General features: G+C 41.5%; 1 protein-coding gene across 3 annotated transcripts in view; it reads left to right on the plus strand.

Moving 5' to 3' along the window:
* Nucleotides 1-3,152: 3,152 nt before the first annotated feature.
* WIF1 (WNT inhibitory factor 1) overlaps nucleotides 3,153-26,664 on the plus strand; it is a 43,208-nt gene continuing 19,696 nt past the window's right edge. For 2 of the 3 annotated variants that reach the window (XM_081958296.1, XM_081958297.1), the window contains exons 1-2: nucleotides 3,402-3,806; nucleotides 5,045-5,184. In XM_081958296.1, the coding sequence (XP_081814422.1) occupies nucleotides 3,653-3,806; nucleotides 5,045-5,184 (294 nt within the window). In that variant the 5' untranslated portion in view covers nucleotides 3,402-3,652. Of the gene's footprint in view, nucleotides 3,209-3,401; nucleotides 3,807-5,044; nucleotides 5,185-26,664 lie in introns of those variants that run through there. The other variant, XM_081958298.1, reaches the window with a different exon arrangement.

Below are 26,664 nucleotides of genomic sequence, written 5' to 3' on the forward strand. Positions count from 1 at the left end.
AGTGTCGCAGGCCAAAGATCCTAAAAGGAACATAACTACAGGCCTGACAATGTGTTCATTACGTGTTTCCGTGTAGATAAGGATGTTGTCAAGGTAGACTATCACACCCTTGTTCATGTAAAACTTCATTTATTAATTGCATGAAAACAACTGCCGCCCCCTGTAAGCCAAATGGGAGTATTCTGAATTGAAAACACCCGAGTGGGCAGTTGAAAGCAGTTTTCCATTCATCTCCCTCTTTTATTCTGACTCTGTAGTAGGCCTCTCTTAGGTCCAATTTTGTGAAGATCTTTCCTTTGCCCAATTGGGCCAACATATCCTTCATCAGAGGGAGGGGGTATACATTTTCCACGCACACACTATTAAGATTTTTGTAGTTAATACAGAGACGAAAAGAGCCATCTTTCTTTTCTGTAAACAACACAGGGGCGGCCACACACATGTGCATCCCGAGTCTAAAAGGGCCAGCATTTTTGCTTGGGTGCCAGTAGAAGGCACTTTAAGTTCTACTGGGATGGTCATGGGGCCCGATCGGGAACTTACCAGATGGTCATCATTGGATTCGGTTTCACTTCTCCCGATGAGGAGGATGGTTCTTGCGCAACAGGTTCCACTCCTTTCATGGCAGTGTCCCTTCTCTTCCCGGGTTGTTTGTCTGGCTTCCTCTCCCCCCCCCCCCGCAGAGGGCTTTGGGCCAATCTTGGAGTGGCAATGTGCTGCCCGGTGCCTCTCCTTTCCGCAACGGAAGCAGGTAGTAGACTGGGGCTTGCTTGTAGACCAACTTTTTCCTCGTTTTGGAGTTCCTTTGGGGGGGTTGGGGGAATAGTTTTCTCTTTCTCACTGTCTTCGCGGTACTTGTCTGTGGCTAGATCGATCTCCACGTCTGCTGCCAATTCGTACCAGCGTTGCAAGTTAGCCCCCCCCCCCGTTTACACAGTTTTGTTATATAATCTTTGTTTAAGCCATCCATAAAACTGTCCATTAAAGCTTCTTCCAACCACTCTGCATATAAATGGACAATTCACAAAACTCTTTTACTTTTACTGGTTATGAAAAGATAGCAGCTAAGCAAAGCAAGATCTGAGGCAAAAGCACGTGGAATCATACATATCAATATGTGACCAACCCCCTCCCCCCATCCCACTGTCCAATCTGTAAATCTCTTAGGTGTCATGTGAGTTCCATCTTCAAGGAGCATCATCAGGCTGGTATGCAGGACGGTTGGCCTTGACCGACACCAAGCGCTAATCTCCAGCATGCGCAGTAGACGGTGAGACCAAAACTCCCCTTTTACAATCTCTCCTGTACTAAAACTTCCCCTCCCAAATAACAGCCTCCCCTCCCCGTTTCAATGGCAGCGAAAACAAATAGCGAAACAGAGGTTGACAAGGCCTGACAGTTATTTGTAAAACTGTAAAAATTTCTTAACAATTTGTTGTTAGGAAGGTCAGCCAGCAGAGGGCCTCACTGCTTTAATAGCAAGTTTGTGTGTAAAATTCACTTGAAGACATGACTGCCTATAATATTGAAGGCAAACTTGACTTACTTTCCATGTTCAATGAACATATTGTCAAATTATCATATAATAAAGCCATCTCCTAGTCAACTGTGAGGAATAGTTTTTAGAGGAATGGCAGGAACATGGGAAAAATACAGAAAGGTTTTACATTATGTATGTAATCTAATGCCATTATAACATCTTGTGAATAATACAAGTTGATTGTGCAATAAAAGTCATATGAAAGCACAACTGCTGACTTGGAAGACACTTGAGTCACGGGACTAATTTAAGCAAAAACCCAACAATATTCAAAAGAATACTTGGATAAGTATGTTTCACTTTCTTGTTTTTCTGCTTTGTGTTAAATATAAATAAAGCATGTAAAATATGTACATTATATGTATATTACACATATATCTGCTTTGCTTGAATATCTGTAGTCTAGTAGACATCTTGTGCTTCAAACCTAAACAACAACAACAACCCCCAATCTGCTGGAACCATCTGCTTCACAACATCTCAAATGCAAAGATTAGGGAGAAAGAAGACATTCTTCTCTGATGCAAAATATGAATGAATAAGAATGAAAAACTATTTACCAATAAATAATATAAAACACCGTGGTCTTCTCAATCCTTTTGAATTGCAAAAGAATTGGGTAAACTGTTGAAGGGGGGCAGTTTTTTAAAATGCTCTGATTTTTCTGCACCAACACCCTCTTGTTATTTTTTAACAGATACAGAAGTAAATAAAATAAAACAAGACATAGGTAAGCTGATTGTCCTGTCAACCCATCAGCACTTTTCCTTCCTTGGTAGGGAAGTGGCTTTGTAGGCTGTTTACAGAAAGAACTTTTGCCTGTTTTCAGGGATGTTTTCATCAATACTTGCAGGTCCTATATGACTAGTGAGTTTGTCTGTATAAGCAGTTTTTGTTTCTTTTAGACTTTAGCAAAGTGTTAAGGCATTAATAGGATATTAAAGTACTAACTGTCCTTAACTATAGAACAGAACAGAATTCTTTATTGGCCAAGTGTGATTAGACACACAAGGAATTTGTTTCGAGTGCATAAGCTCTCAATGTACATACAACAATAGTGATAAGCAAGAGTTATAGTCATAAGAAAATAAGGAGATAGGGAACAAGGAAGATGAGAATAATGATGGTAATACTGCCCTTTTAGATTGTTTGACAGTGTTGTGGGAATTAGTTGTTTAGCAGAGTGATGGCATGGGGATGGACTGTTCTTGGGTCTACTTGTTCTGAGATTTAATGCCCTGTAGCGTCGTTTTGAGGGTAGAAGTTGAAACTTTATGTGCAAGATACAAGAGGTCTGGATATCCTCACAGCCCTCTTTCTGACTGGTGCATTATACAGGTCCTCAAGGCAGATTGGTAACAGTTGTTTTTTTCTACAGTTCTAATTATCCATTGAAGTCTGTCTTGACTAGTTGCAGTGCCAAACCAGACAGTTATAGAGGTGCAGATGACAGGCTCAAGAATTCATCTGTAGAATTGTATCAGCAGTTTCTAGGGTACGCTGTTGTTCTTTTTCTTTTTTTTTTACATCCCACTGTTTGTGGCATCATTTTGATTTTAAAAATATCCATTCTTCCCGAAAGAGAAACAAGAAAGAAAGAAGCTGCATGTTATAAATGGCGAAATAAGAATTAGTACAACCGCAATAAGAATGTAGAGGAGAAGCACCGTAAGATAAAACAATTTCAAAAATAGAAAGCAGTTACCCAGCCCGAGGTCTGTAAATTTCCCCCCTCCTCCCGCCGCGCTTCCTCCACCTCCTCGGTGCTGATAGGCCGCGTTCTCCTCAAACTTCTCCAAGGGCCGCTTTTTGGCAAACCATCGCTGCTGCTGCTGCTGCCGCCTAGCGGGTCTAGCTCGGTGCGCTCGCTCCCCTACTTCTCCGAAACGCACGTTCCCTACTCCTAGCCCCGCTCTCACAACCGCTGCGGCTGCCAAAAGGCAAGCCCATCTCCAGCCGCCGTCAGCCCGCCGTGCAAAAGTGAGACTCCACTCGGGTCGGAGGAGAAGAGCGAGCGGGAAGCAGCGGCAGGCGTGAAGGTGCTCCCTCGAGGAAGGGCGTCCTTTCTTGCGTCTCCCGTCCCCCCCGTGGAACAGATAAGTCAAGCGCGGCATGGCGCGGCATGGAATCAGCGCCTTCTGCTCAGCGGCGCTCTGGCTTTGCGGCACCCTGTGCCTCGCCAGCTTGCCGCTTTTGCGCGGCGCACAGCGCCACCAAGAAACTCTCTACATGTGGATTGATGCTCACCAAGCCCGCGTGCTGATCGGTAGGTGAGGCTGGGGCTCGCGCTGGCTCGGGCAAAGGAGAGCGCGCCAAAGGGGCTCGCCAGGATCTGTTTCCTCTCTTTGCCCGCCGTTTGCGCGCGCCCTCGCTCAGACTTCTCTAATTTGGGTCTGTGTCCGGACATATATCGCAGCTCCGTTCCTAGTCATCTAGGGCCAGGCTGTTGGGTAGGAAATATGAGATTTGTTCTCAAACGTGGGAAGGGCACCGCGTTTTTACCTTTCCCCAACCCCATCCTCTTTGACTCGTGGATTCTCCACAAGGTAACTTTAACTCTTAAGCCATGGTAGATATAGCGCTAGAGTAGAACTTTTGGAATTCATTGCCATTAGATGTGCTTATGGCTGCCAGTTTAAACAACTAGGCAAGACGTTTCATAAAGGATAAGGCTACCAATGCTATTGGTCATCCAGAATGGCTATGCATTGCCTGAAGTATCTTTGGTGTAAGGCCGTGGATAGCTATTAGGAAAAAATAACAGAAGGATGCAGATCTATCAAATGGTGGATTAAACCTTTGGTCTGCTGGTTCTTTCCTCATGCCTCCACATGAGTATATATATACAAGGCAATTATGAAAGAAAATGAAAAGTCCCTTGGGATATTTCACTTCCCCCCAAACAAAATTCCTTAAAAAGTAGTTAAGGAGACTATTGCAAAGACTGAAAGAGAGTGCCTTTCTCCCACCCTTGTAATTCTAGCACTGAACAGAGAAAACTTACTTTCATGTGCTGCATACAGAATTGCAACTGTAAACAAGAATAGATGAGCAGTTATTTCTACAAGATTTTGTGGAAGGGTACTGACTTCCTATCAATGTGGTTACTAAGAGTCAAAAACAACTTGATTACATATAATTAGTCAAGTGATTTTTTTATACAGAATTTTTTAAATGTTTGAATTTCTACTCTATGAGTAACCTGGAGGAATGATGCGGAACAACTATTTCCAGATATTATGGAGTTAAACCCAAAAAACATATTCTTAAGTAATGCATGATGGTGATCCTTTTTTATATATTATGCATTCTTTATCCCCATAAGTGACTGAATAGGCATGTCTCTCAGTACATATGTATTTCTGTCATAGTTGTGGCAGAGTAACTCTCTGGCAGAGCCTGCATATTTTCCTATAAAAACCCTTCAGACTGAATGCTTGCTTTTCTTCCCATATTAGTATTTAATTTGTTACCTGCTTCAAATTAATTGGTTTTATTTTACAGGCTTTGAAGAGGATATTCTGATTGTTTCAGAAGGAAAAATGGCCCCATTTACTCATGATTTCAGAAAAGCTCAACAAAGAATGCCAGCTATCCCTACCAACATTCAGTCTATGAATTTCACCTGGCAAGCAACAGGAAAGGTAGGTAAAATGTATAAACTGATATAACTTGGTACTTGTTGGAGTGGAGGTGACAGGGAGGGGAGAAGAGAAATATTTTGAACTGGATCAATTGTTATAATAGAAAGTAGTTTAGAATTACCTCAAAAAGGCAATACAAAATTAGACTTTGAATTATCTGCCAGATGAAATATGAATCAATCAAGTCTTATGATAGACAAAGGTATACAGTATACTTTCTGTGTATGTGTCTTTCTAATGAAACTCAGTTCCAGATAGAAACAGTAAAAGGCAGTCCCTCAAAATGAGTATTGTGAGCCAGGGCCAATACTTAAATACATCTCTTTTAAAGCCTTAAATAAGTGTTTTGAAAGACAAAAGATTGTCTAACCTAAGGTCATCATCTTGCTGTTTAATTTTTGTGGCACAGTCTTGAGGAGTTCTGAGGGCAGCACAAATAGGATAGGAGGCTGCATGCAGCTCTTTCTTAGCCTCTACTCTGGGAGTACCAAGAATACTCTGGGACTACTGTTCAAAACTAAGAATAATGCTTGACCTTTAGATGGCATATTGGAGACCAGTTATTCCTTAGGGAATGGAACCAAAAGAAAAACTAAATGTGATTTCATTTCATTGACATGCATATTTAATTCAAATTAAATATAGATAATATGAGTGCTTGAATATTTAACAATCTATCTGTTCTGTTCTATTCAATATTATCACTTCATTTAGGATTCAGGAAGGCTGCATCCAAAGTTTTTAAGGACTATATAAGACCAGCAGCCTGAGATTTTGTATCCATATTTAAATATAGGTAAATTGACTGAAGTCATTTTGGGTGAATTTGAGAACTGCCTATGCTAATGCAATTGTGCTGTTGATAATTAATTAATATCACACTTTTATTGATGGCGAACCTACCTAACACTCCTTCTTCTTCCTATTTTCCACCAATCCTGTGAGGTGAGACAGGCTAAGAGAGAGATCGGCCCAAAGTCACCCACCTGGTTTTCATGCCTAAAGTGGGTTTAAAACTCACAGTCTCCTGGTTTCTAGCCTGGTGCCTTAAACATTACACCAAACTGGTTCTCCCAGTTAATAGTAAGTATTTGAAGGAGATGATTGATCACTGGTAGACAAACTTTTACGAGACACAGACTTCCAAGGTAGTATTACAACTTACAAGTGTGGCTACTGACTCAGTTATGCTATTCCTCCCTTACCCAGTAGATAGCTGCAAGCTTTGAAGTTCAAATTTTGCCAAAAACAGAATAATAATTCACTGCTTCAGTGTGCAAAAGGGATGTTTTGTTTTTGAAAAGCTTTTATAGAAAATAATAAACTCCACTGAAAACTCTATTTACCATATGTTATGCATCTGTGGAAAGAATGCGGAAAGACATAATTTTGTAGTGTAGTATATACCATGTAAATGACTGCAGTCCAGAAATGGTTTACAAGCTACCTTGTAATTCATTTTTGCTGAGCAATAAAGCCTTTTTTCTGGCAAAGTTTGAGAATTTTGCTGCTGTTTTCTGTCAGCAGCTATAACAGATGGCTGGCACATGACTCCCTTGCTAAATGAAGTGGGATCTCTACAGCATGATACTTTGATCTCTGGTGGATGTGCCATAACACTGAGATGCAAAATACCACAGAAGGGCAGAAGTTAAATATTCAGAGCTTTGCTTTTGATATGTGTATCCTTGGTTTTATTTTCTTTTTAATTTTGTCCATAAGCTTTTTTGCATTCCATGTTTTCATCCGAAGCATGGAGCTCAAAATATATATCTGATGACAGGGAAGCACAGTAAATGTGTTGTCTGGGGTGCCAGGTTATATGCAGTTACAGTTGCTATACCTTGGTGACTGCATTAAGCAACCTTAATCAGTTGTTGTACAAAATGTGGGATATAAACATAAGTAGGAAGAATGACTGAATTCTAAATTACTTTAAATATTAGGAGAAAAAGATGAACACGGGATCCATCCAGATAAGCTTTTGTTCTACAGTGATGTTTGGTGTGCATTCATTAGTTTTTTTGTAATGTGGTTTTAACATTACTTTTGTTTAAATGGTACCACATTTAAATGAAGAAGTGAGGAGCCTCGACTATATACAACATAAGTGTACAATGTAAGTCTCAGGGCTCTAAGTAGCCCCTGAATTCCTTCTTGTCCCCAAACCACATCTGATTATTAAGGCGAAAAATTGATGATCCAAACATCTGCCGTTGGATGTTTATATTTTTATGTTCTAAAAGAAAGTAGCAGGTGAGCTCTGCAATGGACCTAACACCGTTTAAAAAGCAAATGAAATCTACAAATTTCCTCCAGGATCCAAGAAAGAAAATCCAGGAAATCCAGGACCTATCCACTTTGCATCATTATCCTAATCCTACATACCAACTGCAGCCATCAATACTGTAAAAAGGTTATACAGGGCGCAGGCAATCTTAACCTTTCAAGAAGATAATTTTTAAAAAAGCTTTTCTCCTAGAATCTAAACAGATCGCTTTGGAAATTAACAAATTGTTAGATATCTACAATAGTAAGTATGGTTTCCACCAAGGTCTCTGTTCCAGCGGGAACAGAGGTTTGATTCTATTGGCTGAGAGTCTGACAGCTCCCTATAAAAGGGCTGCTGTCAGACCCAATCTTTGCTGGATTGTTCACACTTGTTGTTTCTTTAATAAAGAGCTGTTGCACTGTTAGCCTGTGTCTGCCTATCCATTGGCGATGAACACTGGCGATGAAGGTGGGGTTGGAAGGCAACTAGGCAAACCAAAAAGAGCACAGAGAATCCAGCAAGTTATCCAGCCCGGAGCTCAGCGCAGCGTCAAGCAGCCATTTTTCGAGTGGCAAACTTAAATCACCCTCTCTAACGAAGAAATGGCCATGCACGCCCCACCGACTCTGTATGACCCAGTCATCAAGCACTGGGAGTCGTATATGCTCCGCTTCGACTGTTTCCTGGAGGCCAATGACCTCGCAGGCATACCGGATGGCCAGAAAAAGAACATGTTCCTCGGGTACTGTGGCCGGGAAGTGTTCGAGACGGTGAAGAACCTGTCAGAACCAACACCGCTGCAATCGTTGCCTGGTCCGCACTCCAACAAACGCTCAAAACCCACTATGCGCCGAAGCCATCCAAATACGTTCGCCGGCATGAGTTTAATACCAGGAATCAGAAAGAGGGCAAAACGATTAATGAATATGTAGCGGCACTCCGCAAGGCTGCCACATACTGTGAGTTCAGGGACCTGGACGACCTGATTCTGGACCGCATAATATGGGGCGTACGGGACATTAGTTACAAAGGAGGTTGCTGGCACGGTCAAACCTCTCTTTACAGATCGCCCTGGATGAAGCCAGGGCATCAGAATCAGGCGTCAAATCGATCGAGATTTTGCAGCGCCAGAACGTGGCCACAGAAGCGCGAAAGAAACAAGCGTTCATCGCAAGACCGCAGAGGCTGAGAATTCTGAGGGGGAAGAAGATAACAGCTGCCGCATGCTCAGTAGCCGCAGCCCAGCCAGCGCGCAAATTCAAATAACATCTTCTGCTCTGTGCTAGCTGTGTTGGTGAGTATGCCAGATCGAGTTTAGCTTCAGAGATGCAACCTGCCTGCGCTGTGGAAGGACGGGGCACATAGCCAAAGTGTGCCAGAGCGAATTTGCTGAGACAGCCTGGCAGACCAGGAACATGCCACACCACCGGCCAAAGGCCAATTCAGGAGCCTAGCAGAAGCCCCCAAGACGATCCGAAGGGGACAACAGGGTCACCTACCACACATTAATTGGACAAGTACACACTAGGCGGCCAAAAAAGCTGAGAGTCACCGTCCTAATAGAGGACTCTCCATGAAAAATGGAGATAGACACAGGGTCTTCTCTGACAATCATCCCATGGTCGACCCTGAAGAAGGCTATCCCTAGCCTCACGAAGCAGCACCTTTGAACCCCTGACATCCGCCTAAGAGACTACCAGCGGAACCAAGTCCCCATCATGGGCCAAGGCACGTTTCAGGTGAACTTCAAACAGTTCAGCGGAAGACTTCCAGTGACGGTGGTCAGCGGAAACCTGCAAAGCCTCCTAGGGCTAGGTTGGTTCCAAGCCCTAGGCCTTGAAGTAACCGGCATCCACCTCATGGCAAACGTCCCAACATCGAACGCTCTGAAAAGCGACGGCACTGAATCCATCTTTAAGGAGTTCGAGGACATATTTGGCCCGGGCCTGGGTAAGTATTTGGAGACCCCAATTTCTTTCAATAGAGCCAATAAGGCTTAAACCCAGGAGAGTGCCTTTTGCTCTCTGCCCTAAAATTGACAGGGAAATTGACAAGTTCATAGGCCAGGGAATCCTAGAGTCAGTCAATCACGCATGCTGGGAGACCCCTAGAGTGACACCTGTCAAATCTGATGGGTCAGCCCGCATCTGCGCGGATTACAAATGTACAATAAATAAGGCATTACAACAAAGCGCGTACCCTGTACCTATTGTATAGCACCTCCTCCATTCACTAGGCCCTGGAAAATTTTTCACAAAATTAGACATGGCGCAGGCATACCAGCAATTGCCAGTAGATGGCGCTACAGTGGAGGCCCAAACTATTGTAACGCACAGGGGTGCCTTCAAATGTCACCGCCTGCAATTCGGCATTAGTATCGCCCCTGGACTGTTCCAAAGCGTCATGGAATGACTTTTGCAGGGGATCCCAGGAGTCGTCCCCTATTTTGACAACATCTTGGTATTGGCTGCAAACGAGGCGCAACTTTTTTTTTTTTGAAAAAAAATTATTGGTTTTTACAAATGTTTTAAGGAAAGGGGGTAAATAGGTATGAAAAATTTTGACAGCTACATCATGCGGAAGGTGGCAATCCCCCCCAAATCTCGCAACTTTTACAAAGAAAAAAAGGAAAACATCAAGATTTGAATAAACATTGGCAGCTTTTGGTTTTACATTAAATCATCAATATATTCAATCATTTTTGTATCACTTCCAACAATTACATTATAACAACAATTGCAATAATGTTTCAGCTCATTTTTGTGACCTGAGTCTTCTCTGTGTTGCATCCTCCCCCCTGTCTGCTGGCAGAGCCTCGGCCCCTCCCTCCTTCATATCTTATGTACTGTCCCTTGTTTCGTCTAGGAGGGCATTGTGTTTTTTAATGAAAGCCTCCGCCTCCACAACTGTATTAATTCTAATTCTGCTGCCCTCCCAGAAAATCAGCATACCTTCTGGCAACAACCATCTAAACCAGACTCCTTTATTATATAATTTCTTTGCTAAAGAGGAATATTTCTTCCTCTTATCTCTTACTTTCTTCGGAATCTGTTTAAGAATGGTTATTTATTTGTCTTTATATTTTAGTGGTTCCCCCCTTTGAGCTCCTAGGACCTCATCTCTTGTGGTCTTTCTAAGAAATTTAACATGGATTTCCCTTGGAACATTGTGTGTTCTAGCGTATGCTGAATTGATCCTACAAATCAGATCAATATCCTACCATAGCTGTTGTTTATCTCTTTTAATGTATTCTGCTAAGATTGTAGTCATAATCTCCTTAAGATCTTCATTCTCTGTTTCTGGCAAGTTTTGGAATCTAAGGAAAAAAGACATCCTTTCAAATTCCATCTTTATCATATGATTTTCAAATTCTATATTCCCCTTCTGAATTGTCTTAACCTCCTCCCTCATCCCAGCCACGCCCTCCTCCAGTACACCTATTCTCTGTTTGTTTTGTGTAGCTTGTTGTTTCCTTTCTCTGAGCTGGTCATTTAATTCTGTCAGTTGTTTTTTTCAATTCATCCTGTCCCTTTAAAAGAGTTTGAAGCATTTGGTGAACAGATAAATCCTTTGAACTCTCTTCGAGAGCTTTAGGTTGTAGAAATGACGCCAGTTGTGTCTGTTGAGTAATCGGGCTGGACGTAGAGGATGTCGGGGCCGAGGATGCCTTACCAGGCGGTAATTATTTAGGGCCCATTATTAAATTCAGAGATAGCTATAAGTCTGTACAAAGAAATGGCGTCTGTGAAAAAGCACAACCGGGAGAGATCGTAAGGCAGGCAAGCCCAGAAGAGAATGTTAGTCTTCCTGTACAGCTCCAAGCCAAATAATTGAATCAAATATTCCAAATCCAAGGGAAATACGTGATAGGAGAGGCTCCTGGAGGTCTCTGGGGTGTGAAATAGTACAAAGCCAGAAAATCTTTCAAGAGAGGGACTTCATTCGTAAAGGCAAGGAAGAAGAAGGAAGTTGGCCATCTTGGCTCAGCCTTCACAGGAGGTCAGAAAGCAACAAGTCAAAAGTTCCCATAAAATAGTTTAAAAGAATCAACTCAGCCATCCTTTCTCGCAATTGTAGTAAAAAGTCATTCTCCCATTACTTAGAGGAAGTGAAAGTAGGTTTTTAACTCTCTCTCTCTCCTCCGAGAGAGATATTACGAATGCCACTTTTCCGAGGGGGGGTGGAAACCCCCCCTCCAATCTTAACACTTCCAAAGATTGAAACGAAGCTTTGAAAAGACTGCTGTTCATCAATTGAATAGATTAGCAAGAGATTTGGGGAGACTTCCCACCTCACCGCACTTCAGCTGTAGCCTTCAATTAGTTGTTTCCTTCCAGGCTCCACTCGGCGAAGATGCGCGGCGACATGACAGTGCCGCCACGCACCCCCCACGCTTCCCGGCTCCTGGGGCGAAGTTTGAGACCCCCCGCGGCCGCCGCCGATCCAGGGGGTCCCAACAAGCCGCCCTGCGGCAGAGAGCCCCTACAAGGACCCCTGTGCTCCCAAAGGGAGCCCACCGAAAAGACGAGTAGCGGACGTGCACGTCCGTTGCCTTTGGGGACCGGAAGTCATCTCCAATGAGGCGCAACTTTTGAAACGAGTACATGCAGTTTTGACCAGAATTCGAGAAAAAGGCCTCCGTCTTTAAAAAGAGAAATGTGAAATAAATGTTCCAAGGGTCGAATTCCTGGGGTACCTCATTGACGGCTCTGGGATTCACCCAACCTCTCAAAAAATTAAAGCTATTCAGGACACCCCTACACCTTGCAATCAAACAGAGCTGCAGGCGTTCCTCGGGCTCCTTAACTTTTACAGTGTCTTTCTACAACAGAAAGCCACCGTTGCTGAACTCCTTCACCACCTCCTAACAAAGAACGTGAAGTGGTCCTGGGGAAAAGCCAAAGCTGCCGCATTTGCCACGGTAAAAAGACTCCTGTCGGCCGAGTCTTTCCTTGTCCAATACAGCCAGACCCTGCCTTTGGTGCGGACCTGCGACGCTTCACCTTTCGGCATCGGAGCCGTCCTCAGCCACCGCATGCCCAACAGGACTGAACCCCCCATCGGAGCCGTTCTCAGCCACCGCATGCCCAACAGGACTGAACCCCCCATAGCGTTTTATTCCAGCACCCTATCTGCCGCAGAACAGAACTATAGCCAGTTGGACCATGAGGCTTTGGCTGCTGTGGCTGGGGTAAAAAGATTTCATGAATACCTCTATGGACAGGATTTTGAACTCATTACCGATCACAAACCGCTTTGGGGTTTGCTGGCTGGGAACAGATCAACTCCTGTGACATTATCACCACGAATGACAAGATGGGCCATTTTCTTAGCTGCCTATTCCTACCGGCTTGTTCACTGACCTGGCTCCACTTTGGGACATGCAGATGTGTTGAGCCGCTGCCCATTGCCAGAACTTCTCGCAGACCCTAACCCCAAGACATTGCTTATGACTGTTTAGAGACTGGCTCTGTCTCGTCTAGCGATGTGGCCCGCTACTCTGCAAAAGACTCCACTGTAAAACAAATTATGAACTGGGTGTGGAGGGGGTGGCCCAAGGGGCCTGTGGGGTTTGAGTGCAAAATGTATTTTTGTAAGCGTGACGAATTCTCTATTATTAATGGTTGCTTACTGTGGGGGGACTGGGTCATTGTTCCACCCAAACTGCGCATTGCAGTATTGGAAGCTTTACATGTAGGGCACCCTGGGATTGTCAGGATGAAGTCCCTGGCAAGGAGTTACGTGTGGTGGCCAAACATGGACAGGGAGATTGAGGAATGGGTGGCTACCTGCACACCATGCCAGGAGTCCAGACCAGCTCCCCCAGAGGCACCCGCTAAGGAGTGGGAGCGTCCTCAAGCACCATGGTCTAGGGTACATATAGACTTTGCTGGCCCAGTTCACGGCCAAACTTTCTTAGTAGTTGTGGACGCCTACTCAAAGTGGTTAGAGGTAGTCCTAATGATCTCGAAGTGATGTCCCGGTGTTTGGAAGCCGTCGGGGTCTGGATGGGGGACAACAGACTCAAACTCAACCCCTCCAAGACCGAGTGGCTGTGGATGCCGGCACCTCGGTTCAGCCAGCTGACACCATCGCTGGCCATAGGGGGCGAACAACTGTCCCCTGTGGAACGGGCGCGCAATTTGGGCGTCCTCCTTGATGCCCGGCTGTCAATGGAGGACCATGTGGCAGCCGTGGCAAGGGGGGCGTTCCACCAGGTTCGCCTGGTGCGCCAATTGTGCCCCCTACTGGACCGGAGTGCCCTGCGCACGGTCACTCATGCGCTGGTGACGTCTCACCTGGACTACTGCAATGCCCTCTACATGGGGCTTCCCTTGGGACGCATCCGGAGACTGCAGCTAGTTCAGAACGCAGCCGTGCGGGTTATCATGGGGAGTACACGATACTCCCACGTAACACCCCTCCTGCGCGAGCTGCACTGGCTACCTGTGGCCTTTCGGGTGCGTTTCAAGGTATTGATTACCATCTTTAAAGCGCTCCATGGCATAGGACCTAGTTATCTGCAGGATCGCATCCTACCACACACGTCCCTACGACCAATCCGCTCACACAGGGAGGGACTCCTCCTGGTGCCATCCGCTAGGCAATGCCAGTGGGCGACACCTAGGAGTAGGTCCTTCTCTGTGATGGGCCCAACCCTCTGGAATGACCTCCCCCCCGACATCCGAACTACCACCGACCTCCGCTCCTTCCGTCAAAAATTAAAGACTCACCTGTTTCAATCAGCTGGCCTGGCACTCTCTTAGTTTTGTCTCCCGGGGATATATTTTAATTGGGTTTGGGTATTTTAATTGGGGATGTTTTTTAGGGTTTCTATAGTATATTTATTTCTTGTACAGTCTTATCTCCTCCATCCAAATGTTTAGTATTTAATTGTTTTATATTATTGTATTTTATCTGCATTTTATTTGACTGTACACCGCCCCGAGTCCCTTTTTGGGAGAGGGGGCGGTTTAGAAATCCAAGAAATAAAATAAATAAATAAATAAAACCTCCACAAAGGCAGAGGCGGTCATCAAGGTACTACGGAGACTTTTCTCCACACACGGCCTTCCCGATGTCTTGGTCTCAGACAACGGGCCCCAATTCACGGCCACAATTCAAGACCTACTTAGCTAGTCAGGGAATCAGGCATGCCCTGGTCGTGCCATTCCATCCAGCTTCCAATGGTCAGGCGGAGAGAATGGTGCGATCTGCAAAATAGGCCCTTGCTAGGATGGGCCCAGGAGATTGGCAACCATGGGTTGACCATTACCTCCTAATTCAACACATCACACCCAGTGCCATCACTGGGAGAAGCCCCTCTGAGCTTCTCATGGGTCACCGGCTAAGATCCCACTTAGACCGGCTACACCCAAATTATTCTGCCGCATCGCCCCCAGACTCCACAAGCAAAATTTGGAATTTTAGCGTAGGGGACTCGGTATACACCCACAACTACGCCGGAGGAACTCTGTGGATTGATAGGCCACAGTGATAGGCATCACCGGCCCTCACTCTTACCTTCTAGAGCTCGAGGACAGTAGGAACTGGAGAAGGCACATTGACCAACTCCGTGGCCGCCTCTCCAACTCCAATCTTAGACCTCCAGTGGTAACTCCTGCTCGAGTTAGCCAATGCCCTACTCAAATGGAGCAACCGCTCACTCCTCCTACAGTCAGCTCAAGCCCGAGTTGTCCGGAATACTTATCTGGTGGGGTTGCAAGCTCGCAGCGAGCTCCGAGCGAACCGGTTCTAGAAGCTCCAGCCGCAGCCTGTGGAAGATTCCAGGAACTTCCGCCAAGCAGAGCTGTGGAGCAAACAGGTCCATCCGACCTGTCCAAAGGAACCCCTCCTACTGAACTACGCAGGTCAGGCAGAGCTACACAAAAGCCCGCCTACCTGCGTGACTATGTCACCAGTAGGATTGTTCCATCTAAGAGGGGAGGGGTGTTAGATATCTACAATAGTAAGTATGGTTTCCACCAAGGTCCTCTGTTCTGGTGGGAACAGAGGTTTGATTCTATTGGCTGAGAGTCTGACAGCTCCCTATAAAAGGGCTGCTGTCAGACCCAGTCTTTGCTGGATTGTTCACACTTGTTGCTGTTAATAAAGAGCTGGTGCACTGTTAGCCTATGTCTGCCTATCCATTGCACGATCTAACACAAATGGTAACACTTCTTCTCTAATTTAGGGCATCAAGATAGAACTTTTTAATTGAATATTTGATTTGCTTTAATAATTATAATTATTTTTTAATTATTGGATGTTTTCCTACTGGGTTATTTTAATCTTCATTTTTCAGAAATGTTATTTAAAAATCACAATATATAGGTAATATATAGGTTCATTGGGGAAATCCTCTATTTTGTTGTGACTTTATACAAATTTTATTTTGTTTTTACAAGAGATGAAAGTAGTTAACTATGTGTGTCCCCAGAAATACAATGTTTTGGATAGAATAAAAAAACAACCAAACGGCAAAGTGTAACAATAGAGAGATCATGGATATTCTGGGCATCTGTGAATGGAGACATTAAAAGTTTCCCTTTTACAAATTTTATCAGACAACCTACCCCTAAGGGGGTTTAAAGATTAAAATCTTGAACTGAACCTGGAAAACAACAGGCAAGCAGTGGATTCCTTAAAATAGTGATGTGATCATGAGACTGTATTCCTATTGGCACATAGACAATTATTTCATTTTACTATAATTGGGATTATTTATGTGTTTCAAAGAGCAAAGATTTCTGCAAAAATCAGATATGGATATAACTAAGGCTTGGGTAAGCGATGATAGGTCATTCTAAAATATGGGTTCACCTAGGAGCTGAATGGCTTTCCAGAATGAACAAAATGGCCTTCTCCAATTTGGTGTACAGCTACCATATCCAGTCAACATGGCTCTTGGGAGTGATTGTAATATACCACAGCTGAAGGCCAGTTTGACAAAGGTTATGATAGACACAGAGAGAGCGTATGAGGACATAAAAACAGACTTACAAATGGTATTCAAACCATGATGCAACAATTTCCATAAAATGAATGAATGAGCCCCTGAAAAACATTTCAGAGAAAATATGAGGAAAACAAGGCAAAATTTTAAAAAATGAAACCAGCATGATGGCTTACTTTTTAAAATTCTCATGGTATGACATGTGTTTCAGCTAATAATTCTTAGGTTTTGTGTTTGTGTATGCTCGCATGCATATGCCTTTGAGTCAGTCATGATTCCTGGCAACTGCCTGAGCAGGTCTCTGCAATTTTCTTGACAAGAGTTTGAAAGTGATTTGCCATTTCTTTCTTCCTGGTGCCAAGACAGAGTGACTGGCCCAAATTCACCCAGCTGGCTTAGTGTTTAAAGCTTGGTTTAGAGTTACCACCAATGGTGTGTTGACATCGCCATATACCTAAGCTGTGAAGAGTTGATAGCTGCAGAGAGGCAGTGAACACATCTCCCAAATCCCAGCTGTGTACTGTGCGGAGGTGTGGGTCTTGCATGGTGATTGGTTGATACAACTTCCTGTTCTGTGCTTTGCTGTTTGAGCATCCCCTAGCCAGAATGAACATTTGCAGATGTATAAATGCAGCAGCTATGCAACCATCTCTGAATGACAGACACATATATTCCTTGATGTGAAATGATGAAAATGTTTAATCCAGACAAGTAAAACTAATGATTTCTTGGTTTTCTGGAACCCTAACTCTTAATCACTACTCCAGACTGGCTCTTAGGTAAAAGATTATCTACCTACTTACCTGGGAATATGTTCTATTGAAATCAAAGGCTCTTAAATTTTACAGAGACAGAAAAATGCTGAAATATGTATCCTTTTGTTCATTGGTATTAAATTAAGATTAAATTACTCTGCATCCAACGTGCTATTAATATCATTATTAATGTTGCCTGTAAATTAAAAAAAGCTCTTTTAAGGAAAACTTCTCTTATAGCCTTGCAGAGTTGCTGCATGTTCACCACATAAGGTACCTTTATTGAATGAAGACTGTTTATAAATGCTATTACATAAAACTTCATGGATCAATAAATGGCAGCGTTCCATTTTTCCACTACAATATTGTATCTGTTATTCCATTTTACTGCTATGGTAGTCACAAACATTTCTATTCTAATAAATATTGAAGAAGTTCGTTTTAGTTGTGAATGGCATTTGGACCCACATGCTGAAAATAACTAATAATTGAAACCCATGAGCTAAGAGTGTATACACAATTGAAATTCTATATATTTTCCCTTGGAAGAAAGCCAGACTGAATGCAGCAGGACCTCTAAATAGGGAGGCACAGCTTTGCCCTGCTAGGTTGCAAAGAACCTAGAGCAGGGGTGTCCAAACTTGGGAACTTTAAGACTTGTGGACTTCAACTCCCAGAATTCCCCAGCCAGCAGAGCTGGCTGGGGAATTCTGGGAGTTGAAGTCCACAAGTCTTAAAGTTCCCAAGTTTGGACACCCCTGCCTTATGTTAATAAACAGTTCATGTACTGAATAATTACTAGGCTGCACATACAAGTAGTAATAGCAGAGCTGGCTGGGGAATTCTGGGAGTTGAAGTCCACAAGTCTTAAAGTTCCCAAGTTTGGACACCCCTGCCTTATGTTAATAAACAGTTCATGTACTGAATAATTACTAGGCTGCACATACAAGTAGTAATAGACTTACAAGTATTCATTTAGTGACCTTTTGAAGTTACATCTGCACTGAAAGAAAGTGACTTATGACTGTTTTTCAGACCATTGCATGATCCCCATGGTCACGTGATTTACATTCGGCTCCTTTGCAAATGGCATATATTGATCAAAGTTGTATTTTTCAGAGTTCATGTGAACACCATTTATAACCTTCCCAGCTGACTTCCAACAGGCAAAGTCAGTGGATAAAGCCAGATTCATTTGATGACCACACAATTCACTTAACGACTGCAGTGATTCATTTAACAACTGTGGCAAAAAGGTCGTAAAATAGGGAAAAACACTTAACCACTTTGCTTAGCAGGAGAAATTTTGAGCTCAATTGTGGCGGTATATAGTTACACTTATTATACTAGATACCATTACTATATTACTTTTGAAACAAATTACTATTGATTCCTTGGAATTTGTGTGCTAAAACATTTATTCATTTTCAAGAGCAGTTTTTCAAATTATTTTTTTCTGGTTATAAGGGTGTATAGTTTCATATCTTAATGTTGTATAAGCCATTTGTGTTTATGCACATTTTGCACATTTTCTACATGGTCGCTTATGTCCTGTCATACTTCGATGATTACTGCAACATGCTCTAAATGGGGCTACCCTTGAAGAGAATTCAGAAGCTGCAGCTGGTGCAGAATACAGAAGTATGCACAGTCCTGTAATCTCATAGGGCTGCACATATAACACCATTCCTGTGTAAGCCATTCTGGTTGCCATTTTGTATCCAGATCCAATTCAAGGTATTGGTCATTACCTTTAAAGCCCTACATGGCATTGTTCCAGGGTGTCTGAGGAGCCATTTCTCCTCAATGGGGTATGCCTGCCCCATTCGTGCCAATGGAAGAGGCTGCCATAGATTCTATCTGCTAAGAAATTGAAACAGTGATCAAGGAGAAGAGTCTTTTCTGCTATGACCTCATCCCCGTGGAACTTCTTCCACCAGCGGTGAGAACTCCCCCCTCCCTTTTGGCCTTCTGGAAGGGTATCAAAACCTGGTTTTGGCCATTGGCCTGGGGTCCTGAGGGAGGCGCTCCCTGTTGTAAGTGGCTGACAGGGTAGAAGACCTCATCCCTGTCCCATCCATCTCTTGACTCTTGTAGGTATAGTTTTAGCACTGTTTTTGATAATATTTTTATGTTGGTTGGTTTTGATCTTTTGATTATTTTTCACCTATTTTGGTAATTTGTTAGCCGCTCAGATGTAGGGGAGATGGATGGCATAAAAATAAATAAACAACAAAGATTTATCAAGTTCTGTTTTAGTTATTTTTAATTTAGCTTCCAACTTCTTTTAACTACTGTATATCTTTTAAATTCGTTGAACTGAACAATTACTAGTATCTTGTCTGCAAATGTCAGGATCTCTATTATTGGCCTGGCACCTTGCTGGATTCCTGCCATCAAAGGGGAAGGGAGGGGGGAGGAATTGAGGCAATCCAAATCTGTGTATCTAATGGTGGGCAATGGGGACAGGGAAGTAACAACAGAAGAGAACCAGATCACCAAACTGGCTTGTACTAGGATCTTCAAGGCTGTTTGTCCTGAGAATGGAATATTACCAGTTTCACACCTCAGAGTTTCTCAAAACATCATACTGGCATCACATTGGCTGACTGGGGGACTGATCATGAGGGGTGAGATTGGGAGTTGGAAAGAATAGCTTTGTATTTTGCACAGGAACACCAGATTCCGCCTGACTTTGCTGCAATCAGTTTCTTTCAGTAAAAGTTCCTTTGCTTCAACTAAATGGAGTCATGGGTCTTACTTTCCCGAGAGAGCAAACGGGGACAAATCTAACAGCAAATTTTAATTTCTTTTTCCTGATGTTCTAATAATCAATGTAATATGTTGTATTTGTCATTAAAATTAGCCTTAAAAGAATCAGTCTTAACTCCCAAAGCTTAAAATTTCTGTCCAATTAATTGTTGATATTATTTTCCACTGAATACAATTCATTTGTGAGAAAGTCTTTAACATGTGATAAAATAACTGTTGAATCAGCCGATTACTGATCAATCAATCAACTGCTTCTTCTGTTTATTTAGGTTATTTTAGTGATTTTAAGGATAGTCTTCTCAGATTTGTCTTGTTTCTTTGTAGAACAAAAATGTGTGTAATTTTCCATTTATTTTTGATAGACTAAAAATGATTTTATCCTCAAAATTTCCCCTTATGTGAACAATGCAGAATAAAGCATATAACTAAAAGATACTAGGTGAGAAAAATGCCAGTGGTAACTAGATATAATATAAAATGTCCAAATAATACAATATGAGAGTTAAAAAATGTATAGAAATGCTTTAAAGAAAAACAGGCTAAAGCTACATGCTAATAATATATATTAAACTCATAACATTCTGTTATTCTTTATACAGCAATTCCAAAGATTTCTTCAGTCTAAATGGTTTAATATTTATTTCGAAGTTGGAAAATTGGATTAGACATTTGTTATGTTGGAGCTCCCTCCTGTGGTTACAGAAAGTAAAGATTCCATAAAAATAAGAAAAGCCTAAAAATGTGATACTTAGCATGTAACCTAGTAGTTCAAAATTAATTGTCTGCAGATTGATAAAATTATTATAGGTATAGCTTTATTAAGTGTGATCATTTAAAAATAATAATAGTAAAATAAAATCAAGGCTCAATAATTCTTGCTACATTAACCAAATATAACTTATAACTGCCTATTCCTCTTATATTCTTTAATTTGCTTTTGTATTTTTAAAGCATTTATTAACTGTTTTATCTCTGTTGAATGCCTTCCAGAGTTGCTGATTGTGAGATAGCTGTCTATATAAATGAGTTTAATACATTAATTAATTAAAAGCCAGTTTGTCTTTCTGAATTTGGAAAAAATGCTATTAAGCAATTAAAAGGAAAAAAATAGAGTTAGTCGAGTAGTTAATTAGGCTGTCCTGCCTAATCATAAAAACATAAACTTGTAAATTCCTAAATAAAAGAAGTGGAGTTTCAAGAATTCAAAGAGAGATTGTTTGTTTGTTTGTTTGTTTGTTTGTTTGTTTATCAAATGCATATGGCTGTCTATCTCACAAAAGATGACTCTGGTGGTGTACAGCAATCCAATTTTATTTATTTATTTATTTATTTATTTATTTAATTAAACTTATTAGTCGCCCCCTCTCCCCACAGGGACTCGGGGCGACGTACACAAGCAACAGTCAACACAGTGTCATACAGAGGAGGTAAAAAATAAATAAATAATTACAATACTGAAAAAGGTTAAAACCTCAATAACATTAATAGTTTAAAAACTAAAATTAACAATTAAAAATGACCTAGGGGTAGATAAGTTGTCGAGTTATGCCAGGCCGGCTAGCCGAAACAGGTGGGTCTTCAGTTTACTGCGGAAGGAGCGGAGATCGGCTGTTGTTCTAATGTCTATTAAAAAATAGATTATTAAGTAAATTTTAATTAAAATCTCAGTGTTAAGCTTGGCTGGTTCTCATCAGTTACTACTACGATAGAATTATAGATGGCTTGGAAAGAAAGATGTACATCTCCTTTAAAATGTTATAGTCTTTGGCATAGTCCCCAGAAAAATATTGTTCTTCTTCCAGGTTCTTGACAATTTACAATAATCAAGAATTATTTTATCTATGGCCACAAAAGAGGAAACCTGAAACAATATTTCCCCTAATGAGGTTCTACAGCTGCTCTGATGAGCCATTTTCTTTCTTTTTGGGGAGTATGTTGCAGAAGACCTCTTTTGGTGATCCCCTCTCACCACTATGGCAGGGTGGGCAACTTTACAATCTGTGGATTCAACTTCAGAATTCTCAGGAATCAAATCATTATAGAAATTGCAATCGTCCAAATAATTTTAAAAAGTATCTGGTGTCCTCAATTGAAAACCATAGTTCATAGTCAGTACAGTCACAAGTTGAGGCATCCACATGACTGGCAGTCTTTAAGCAAATGCAGCAATTGTAAGTGCAAATCCATTCATTTAGAAGTATTTTTTGCCCAAAACTGACAAAAACCATTGTGAATCATGTTCATGTAACCCCAGAATACTGCAACCATTCATAAAAGTAACTGGTTGCCAAGCACTGGCATGCGTTACGTGACCACAGGAGGCCTGACCATTTACGATGACTGGGGTTGAGAACAAGTAGAACAAGTGTTTTATGGCCTGTAAAGCAACCCCAGCCATCGTAAATGGTTAGGCCTCCTTTGGCCACATGATGCACGTCAGGTGCTTGGCATCGTAAATACAAACAGACATTAAGTGGTCTGTCATAAGTCGAGGATTACTTGTACTTTAGCTTATTAACTTAATGATCGTAAATATTTGAATAGTCAAGCATAATATTCAGCCAACTTGTAAGCATTGTATGGCTGTGCTTTGGGGTTCTCTTCCTGATGGGTCCAAGATTTGTGTTCCTAAGTCTTATCCTGATGGAACAGCTCCTTACAACTATAGTATCGCATGATCTGTGACAAATGACTAGTGAATATTAAGGCTGACATATGTTTTGACCAATTAGAGATTTTGTTTTATATAAAGATCTAATGGATTGTAGAAGATAAGGCATGACTGTAAGAGTAAATTAAAAACAAGTTATAGTCTGCTGTTGACGCAATTTTGCTCATAAAAAAACCACCAGCAGTTTAAAGAAAGAAAGCAGTTTTTTCTTTGCACATGGAGAGATTCTTGAGTGTGGTGTTGAGTAAATGTTTATTTTCTGCTGATGGCTCTCAAGTAAGATCTTGTTGGACTGTAACTCAGAATTCTTCCCCACACATCTGAGCCCACAGGGAAACAAAGCTTTCTGGGCTAAAGTGACTTTAGCATCTCGTTACATTGAGCTTATTTTCCTTTTTGGTCTGATGAATTTAATTAGTAGACTTCTTTTATTTTTAAGCACTTGGCAGAGAAAGAAAACTGGATGAAAGGGAACCAGCCAGGGCTTTACTTTGAAAATTTCAAGGCAGTGCTTAGTGATAGAGTAAGCAGCTTGACATAAATGGACCAAGCGCTGTGCATAGATTCCTAGAAACTGCATGGCATGCTAAAATTTGACTTAATGAGAGATAGTCCAAAGTTTCTATGGGATATTTCTTTCCTTATAGACAGTATGCTAAATTATAAGGAACCAGAGTTGTAGAATATCTATTTTTTCTTCCTATCAATATTTATTACTCTAATGCATCTAAATAAGATATTAAGAATGTAAGGATATTATGTAAATATCATTGACCTGAAATAATATATGTATTTATTATCATATTTAGAAACCACCCCATCTCCCGCATGCATTAAAATGTATGCATTAAAAATGAGAAGGTGGTGCAATAGATACAATAATATGCTAAAAATTGAGCTGCTTAATTAATTTATTAATACTTTATGGATATATCTTTAGATTCTTCAACTGTCACTCACTTAATTACCATTTTATATATTCCTTTTGAATATATTAGCAGTAATATATTTTTGGTTGGCATTCATCATCTTTTCTAGTTGTTATACTGCACTAATAAAACATTTAAATGTTACAGAAAAAAAGCCTAGAAGAAACCAAACAGTAAATAATCCATTAGTGCATGAATTTATTGAAAGCAAACAGTCTCTCTTCTTTTCTCAGTAGTTCTCAGTTATTTGATGAAGTGGGAAAAATGTGAGATAAACTGAACAGATAGATAGAAATTGTATCCAGTGGAACAAAACTTATTTCTCATCAGGCAATGTTGTTCAATCATTTAATGAAAATGTTTTGCTATTTGTTTTTTTAAATATGCACAGCAGGACCATGCTAAGTTAGACAATTCAGTTTCCAAATATTGTAATTTTGTCAGATAGCAACATAAAATTCACAGATATAAAACAGGTAGGTTCTCATTATGTTTCTCTCGTTGTTTCTTTTCTAAGGATTTTTAATCAGTTGTCAAATTGACAATTCTAATGACAGATTAAAATTCAGTGTACATTTCATTGTTTAAAGTATAGATGGTTCAACTAGTTTGAAGTTACAACACTGAATGAATGGTGAATGAATGAATTATGGTTATCCCAGCTCCCTCATGGTCAGGTGATCATGATCTGGCCACTTGGTAACCAGTTCACACATACAATGATGGCAGCATCCTGCAGTCACATGATCGTGATTTGCCACATGTTGTGCCAGTATGTCTTCCCCACCCACACACCCTCTCAGAACCTTGCTGCTGCTCACATCACACGTCCCTGGCCACTCACCCATCGTCTTTGGCCACACACAGACCTTTGTGCACCCTTCCCCCAGCAGCAGCAATCACCCTAAGGCCTCCCATATTTGCATCTCTCATCTGGCAGTAGTCATCCCAAGCCTCATCATGCTCACAACATGCCTTTCTGCCATTTGTGCTGTCTCACACACCCTCTCCCACCTGGCAGCTGCTATCCCAAGCCCCACCAGGCTTGCACCGCAACTCTGGCCACTTGCACAGCCCTTCACTGCCTCCACCACCCAGTAGCGGCCAGTTTTCTGCCTGTCCGTCTTCTTGCAAGCCATTTGGGACTTGCAATTTTCTGCTGACTTTCCCACTTATTTTGGTTGTTGGAAACCAGCAGGAAGTTGCAAGGAAGTGCTTGCTTAAAGACCCACAATCCTCACTTAATATTGGCAACTGGACTGTAGGGATTGCCATCGCTAAGCAATGAGATCACAGGATGTCACTTTTTATGACTGTATCACTTAGCAGTAGAAATTCTAGTTCTAAGTGCCATCATAACTCAAGGACTCCCCGTACAGAAAAAAAAACTTTTTATGGCTAAATGTATTTGCTATTTACAGTAGTGGCTGAAATTTCATATTTCTTTTACAGAGAGCTTACTTTTTGGAAAATGCTTGTGTGTGTGTGTGTGTGTGTGTTGGTCTGTAATTGTAATAAATAATTGAATTAAATATTATATAATCTGTGCAAACTGAAACCAACAAGTAGAAAAAGAGGCAGGGAAAACGACCTAAAACCAAAATCTTTGTTTCTTGTCATAGTGTAAACTTAAGAAAATATTATTTATACTTTCATAGGGTCATAATCAAAAGATAGTTCTTGGTAATGATGTGCTAGAAGAATTATGTCCCAAACTTCAAAGCCATTTTCTAAGCTATAAGGAGAATGGCTCACTACTTTTCAAGTATGGCCAAAAGCAGCTTGTAGATTCTATGGATGTTTTTTTTTAAATCAAAGAGATCAATTACTTTAACCATCGGTTGTGAACTCTTCTTTCATCACATCAGGAAAGCCTTATTATTGACACAGTAAAATGTTTGAGTGTAATCCTTAATTAGCAGTGATGGTATTTAAAAACATGTTTTATAAATGATTTCAAAGATTTTTTCTTTATTTCTCCAAGATTCTGCATTCTCTTTAATTACACCACAGGAAGAAAAATAATGTCATGTTTTCTTTCTCTCCTGGAGTGAGACATCATAAATAAGTAAAAGTTGATAATTTTTACAATGTTGGGGAGTTTTTTAGACAGCTAACAGACATGTGGATGAAGGGTAACCCTGTTGACACTGTATATTTGGATTTCCAAAAAGCCTTTGATGAAATTACTTATTGAGCATTCATGAATAAACTTAGCGTTTATGGAATAAGTATTTATTTTACAAACTACAATTTGTTAAAAAAGAAAAAAGAATCAATAATGTAGATTCCTACTGTGTTTCCCCCAAAATACAACCTATCCCAAAAGTAAGCCCTTCCCTGATTTTTCGGGTAGGCCTAATATAAGGCCTCCCCCCCAAATAAGCCCTAGTGAAGGGGGTGGGCATGGCCAGCCCAGGAGGCAGCCCTTCTCTTCCCCAGTTACCTGGGCCCCTTAACTGTGGCCGTGGATCAGCTAATCCAGCGAGGGCCAGGAGTTCTATCTCTTCTGGTGCTTGGAGATGTTTCTGGTGATGAGGCAGAAAGCTATGCAGCCTGTTGGAATTGGCTCCCCTCCCCACCTCTACCTGGCTGCTGCTGCTGCTTGAGAAAAGGACGAAAAGGCAGGCAATCCTGAAAGATTGTCGAATGTGTGTGCTTACGGTAGAAGCAAAGCGCAACCTGTCCCTTTCAAGCAATCAAATGTCTATGTGTGTGAGAGAGACAGAGACAGAAAGGGAAACAAAGGGAGAGCAACAAGAATTGCAGGCAAAGCTGTTTGAAAGGGTTTCCTCTCTGCTCTCCCTCCCTCCCTCCCTCCCTCCCCCCCCCTCTCTCTCTCACACACACATTTGTTGAGAAACGGCGGAGGACAGGTAAAGGGTTGTATTATTTGGTTGACTGTTATTTAATACATGACCAAATAACCAAATAATACATGAGATTCAGTTTTAAGTAAGTATAAATGAGGAAACAGTCGCCTTCTTCATATATATTTATTGCTGCAATCCTCACCGATTTTTTATTACACAATAAAATAAATATATTTAGTGGTGTATAAAGACACAAAGAGTGAAAAAAGGCAAATTCCATGTTAGGATACATTCAGCTAATGAAACCATCAA

The sequence above is a fragment of the Natrix helvetica genome (genome assembly GCF_964273705.1).
Source record: "Natrix helvetica genome assembly, chromosome: 6".
Taxonomy (NCBI): domain Eukaryota; kingdom Metazoa; phylum Chordata; class Lepidosauria; order Squamata; family Natricidae; genus Natrix; species Natrix helvetica.